Below are 5,277 nucleotides of genomic sequence, written 5' to 3'. Positions count from 1 at the left end.
ATATATATATATATATAAGAGAAGAGGGCATAAAAGTAAGCATAAAGTAAAATAACTTCATTAATGATAATATATTATAGTAATAACTGCTTTAGATTCCTAATTTGAAGGTTTAGCACATTTTACAATATTGATATAATAATATTGTTAACTGTTTACTTTCGATGAATCATTTTTTCCAATGCCCTTTGATCTAACTTTTCTTTTTTAGTTCAACTCTTTCAGACTGGCAACATATGGTTTAGCTGAATTACATGTTGAAGGAGATGGAAATTGTCAGGTTTATTCATGGAATTTTGCTTTTGCCAATAGGGTTTAACTTTCATTTTCATACATCTTATAAGCCTGCTATCATTCCATTTGCCCTCTTCTTAATTTTTATAGTTACTTACATGAATTCTTGTGGTTAATACAGTTTAGAGCTTTAGCAGATCAGCTTTTCCGTAATCCTGACTATCACAAACATGTGAGGAAGCAGGTTGTGAAACAGGTAATTTTCTTAGAACTGTATCCTCCTTATTTCTTTCCGGTGACAAATTTTTGGAGCTTGTTTAAAAACATTCAAGCTGGTTTCATTAGAATATTTAAATGGTTCTTCTTAGTTTGCTAATAGCTTAAAACTAGTAGTATCCAAATAAATTTAACTCACACAAATACCTGTATGTACCTGGCTTTGAACTAAAGACCTTTTTGGTTAGAGGCAAAGCCCCCGGTCACTAGACCTAGTGGGCTACAAAATGACATCCAACTTAGTTCTTCCGTCGATCTTTTCAAAATTTACTTATTTTTAGGAAGCTTGTAAAGCTTACACTTTCTTAGGTAGGCGTGCTTTTTAGCAATTGGGGAATGACAAGAAGGTTTTTGGGTGATTTACTTAGGGCCAAGTTGGCATTATTTTTGTTTCTTGTTTATGTTTTGATTTTTTTTTAAACATATTTTGATTAATTTAATTTTTATATGTTTTTATTTTTTATTTTTAAAAACAAATCAACCTGTTTTTAAAAATACTCAAAACACCTAAATGAAGTTTTGAGTGTTTTTGAGAACAACTAACTCAACCAAACATGTTTTGGTTTAAATCAAAAGGAAAACATCACTAGATAAAAAAAAAAACAGGTGAAAATAAAAAAAAATGATCTCAAACCACCCCTTAGGGTCTCAATTGGGCTATTTCTTATGATTTTACTTGAAGCTTGGCTAGCTCTGCATGTTATATCGATTAATGGAAGCATTTTTCTCAACCAAAAAGTTGGAATCTAGTGATTATTTATCTAATATTTTACTACAGATTTGTGTTTTCTCATACATTAATATGACACCTCAGATTACTGTAGAATCTTTAGATAACATAGCATTATTGTTGATTGAAGGTTAGTGCTGCAGGCGTTGGGGCGCCCGATGCGGGCGCTTCGTTTTTGCGGGTTGGAGGCCCGCGGACCCGCGGAACCGCGGGATCGCGATCCCTCGCAAAAAAGCGCGAAGCGGGAGAAACCACACGAGAGAGGGAGAGAATCGTGAACCTGCATGTCAGCAACAGTAGATTTTTGGATTTTCTGGATTCTTCTAGCCTTCCTACTCTCTGCTTTTCTGTAGAAGTTTATTTGAGCTTATAAATTGTCGTCCTAGGTGTGTCTATAAGTCAGTTCAGATTGTGTTGTCTTCAGTTTTCCTGTGTGGAGTTCATTTCCCCCTTGTGGGCGGTATCCGGGGTGATAGTGGTGCTCCGGTATCCTTCTTCGAGGTGGTGATTGTATTCTTCCCTTCTACCTTCCCTTCTACCTTCTCCTCCCCACTTCTCAGCCGCCGAACTCTCCATCCATCACAGCAACACCCTGTTTGTCCCTTTCCTACAGTTTATTCTGCTGCTAGCCTTTCTGACTCTGATCAAACTAGTCCCAACCACCCCATTACCGCTGCTGACCACATACAATCTTTCTCGCTCGTTGTCCCAACAGTTGTCCCAACAGTTCCACACCTTCCTCTCGCTGTCACCGCCACTCTGTGGCCAACACCAACCCCACTAGCCATTCCAACTCACCTCGCCGATCTCTACCACCCATTGTAATATATTTAGGAGTGTTTGCTTATGTCGTTTGTGTTTGTGTTGTTATTTCTATTCGAGCCATGTTGTAATCCTATTTTAATATTAATGAAAGTTTCTTATTGTGTTTTTCACTTTTTCCCTGCTAGTTCCAGTTTCAGTTAGATCCATCTTTCATGCTTAGCTTAAAAGTTAAAGCCCAGATTTTGCAGACAGTTGGCCGAGCATTAGCTTGAATTCCTTTGAATACATAGTGCTTTATTATTATTATTATTATTTATTTTTTTATTTTTTATTTTTTGTGAAAACATATTTCCTATTCACTCTGAAACTCCAAATCAGGTCAGTGGGCTTACTGAACTTGTATAAGAGTGGCAGCTGAAAATAAACCCTTTCGAAGAAGAAAAAAGGTTCACAAATTAGCTGAATATGAATTCCATCCAGGCAAACATTGGAATTTAAAAATAAAAATTATATTGTAATAGAAGATGTTAACAATTCCTGATGTTGTATGATTTGGTTTCCACGTACAAACTCTGTATATGCTGTAAATATTGTCTCAAGTTGTGTGAATGATATCTTGTGAATTTTTTAGGATCATCTTTTATGCTGTTAAGCTCACAGTCAGTTCAGGAAAATTTTGAACCTTGCAGTTTTTTTTTCAGCTTAAACAATTCCAGAAGCTTTATGAAAGTTATGTTCCAATGGATTATAAAAGATACGTGAAATATATGAAAAGGTTTTCCTCCTCTGCTCGTCTTTCCATGTCCCCTCTTACAATTTATGTATAAATTTATATTTATAATCTTCTATCACTTTCCCCTAAAAATTATTTCCTTGTTACAGATCTGGGGAATGGGGAGATCATGTAACCCTTCAAGCAGCAGCAGATCGGGTATGTTTCATATTGCATTCATGATATATTTGTGATTAGGTTGCATGATTCATGAGCTTATTTTCCCTTGAATGAAAGCACAACTTTGTATATTTGTAAATTTTTCCCTCACTTATTTATGTTTTGTTCAAGTACTTGTTACCAAAGGTCTTAGCCAATAAAACAAGATGCGCTTACTCCAAGACCAATCATCATTGTCATCATTTTATTACCCTTACCTCTATCAATTACATTTAGGAATCCTTATTCATCATTATCTCCTCAGTGTATTGTATGTGAATTCAAGGTTAAATTAGTCCAATTGAACAAATTTATAAATCGATCTCAAAAAACTATGTTTGGCTTACTTAACGAATGAAGTGAACAAAAACTACTTAGTGGCCGAATATGAGCTGTTCGCAAATCATTCAGCATTTCCAATGCTTGAGCCAACTTCTTTTATCCGGTTCATGAAACTAGGTTGGATTACAAAATTTGGGATGTTACGAAGCCCCTTTATTTCTTTGAAATGCTGCACGATTTTTTGTGATAGCTGAAATTGATTAGCAACAAAATGACACAATGTGATTGTGTCAGCAGGAAGATTGCGTTTGAAGCCTCATTTTTTTTTCCAATACCACTTTCTGTACCTCATTAGTTTCCAGCTGGTTTTGAAACCTAATTTTGATTTTTTTTTTTTTCTATTTTCCTATTGCCTAAATTGTGGTCGGTATAACCTTGGTGCCCAGGAGTACAAAAAGGTGCAGCGAATGGAATAAACATGTAAAATGAACTGCATTTGTTTGAACATTTAAATTGTCATCTAACCTTTTGATCTTCATCTTTATCCACTAGTTATATTGATGTTATTCATTTCATTACAGTTTGCTGCCAAAATTTGCTTGCTTACATCGTTCAAGGATAACTGTCTTATTGAAATAGTTCCCAAGGAAAAAAATCCTTCTAAAGGTATGCCGTACTTTCTCATGTACATGTGTTCCACTTTGACTAGCCACTTTTTCATGGAATGTTTATTCTTAAGATCATGATTAATTGTAAATCGACTGAACTGAAATCAACAAAAAGAGTTGAGGTCCTCTGATGCGGGGTGTCTTTGCCACATTCGCGTCAGTTGCATCAATATTACTGATGCGGGGCGTCTTTGCCCAAACTCGGTAGATGCCACGATATTGCTCCGGACCGGTTCGGTCCAAGCAAATGAAGGACCGACCGGTCTTTTGAAGTATGGGTTTCTCTTCTATTTTGAGTGGGACCCAGTTCTATTTATCCTAGATCTATATATATGCTATTTCATTGTGTTTTGGCTAGTTTTTGATGTATTTAGCATGGCGACAGTCATTCGGGTTAGCTTTTTATATGTTTTGTATCGTGACAGACGCAGACATATCTTCTTTCCTTTGAGGGCTGTATCCTATAATTCCAAATGGTGCTTTGACTGTATCATGTTCTCCATGTGGTGTTTACCTTCCTCATCCCTTCTGCATCCTCCCCATGCTGCTCCCGCCTCCCTCCATTGCTGCAGCTACCCCAAAAAGCCACACCTTGCTCTTTTCCTTGCATTTTTTCCATTCCAGCCACCTGTCTTGTTGTCGACACCCCAGAAAGCCGTCTTCTTGTTGTCCGCAGTCCCCCGCATTCCCGGTCGCATCCATCAATATTTCCCTTGGCTGAAGCCGCAAGGAAACTCCCTTTTCCTGTTGTTTTCTGCTTCTCCAACCTCCCAACCATCCATTCTTCCTTCCTGTTGGCTGCCCTTGCTACCCCACATCCCCCTTGTTTTTTTCTTGCTGTCCAGCTGCCTCAAACAGCAAAGTGCCACTGTTTGGACTACCGGCCCTTACTGCCCTGCTGTTTCAACCACTCATAATGGCGGCTGCTTCTCATCCACAGCCTGGAAAGCCTGCCGCCACCTCCTAATCATCACCACCATCTAGGAGTGTAAACGAGCCGAACACGAGTGAACCCAAACTCAGCTCATGTTCGCCTTGTTTATACTTCGAGCTCAAAAAATGTGTTCGTGTTCAGCTCGTTTGCTTAGTGAGCCGAACACGAGCTGTTCACGAACAAATAGTCGCTTTGACATCCCTAATCACGTAGCCATAAGATGTTAAGGGTTGGGGTAAGATTTAAAAATTATTGTTTATATTAAAACATCATTTGAATCTAATTTAATAATTTTTATTCTATTTTCTTGATTAATACTTTTAATTAATTATAAATCTTTGTAGCCTTGTAGTCAATTATATTTTTTAAAATACCACTTTTTATATATATATATATATAAACTTGATGAGTAGTATTTCGAGCCAAAACGAGCCGAACACGAACGAACACATCTTAG

The 5,277-nt window shown here is 37.1% G+C and overlaps 1 protein-coding gene across 5 annotated transcripts in view; it reads left to right on the top strand.

Moving 5' to 3' along the window:
* LOC110028694 (OTU domain-containing protein DDB_G0284757) overlaps window positions 1–5,277 on the top strand; it is a 19,239-nt gene that overhangs the window by 12,289 nt on the left and 1,673 nt on the right. For all 5 annotated transcript variants that reach the window (XM_020730649.1, XM_020730646.1, XM_020730648.1 and 2 more), the window contains exons 4-8: window positions 226–280; window positions 416–490; window positions 2,707–2,780; window positions 2,888–2,936; window positions 3,800–3,884. In XM_020730649.1, the coding sequence (XP_020586308.1) occupies window positions 226–280; window positions 416–490; window positions 2,707–2,780; window positions 2,888–2,936; window positions 3,800–3,884 (338 nt within the window). The remainder of the gene's footprint in view (window positions 1–225; window positions 281–415; window positions 491–2,706; window positions 2,781–2,887; window positions 2,937–3,799; window positions 3,885–5,277) is intronic.

This window comes from Phalaenopsis equestris, unplaced genomic scaffold, assembly GCF_001263595.1.
Source record: "Phalaenopsis equestris unplaced genomic scaffold, ASM126359v1 Scaffold000522, whole genome shotgun sequence".
In the NCBI taxonomy this organism is placed as follows: domain Eukaryota; kingdom Viridiplantae; phylum Streptophyta; class Magnoliopsida; order Asparagales; family Orchidaceae; genus Phalaenopsis; species Phalaenopsis equestris.
This window is presented reverse-complemented; position numbering and strand designations above follow the sequence as displayed.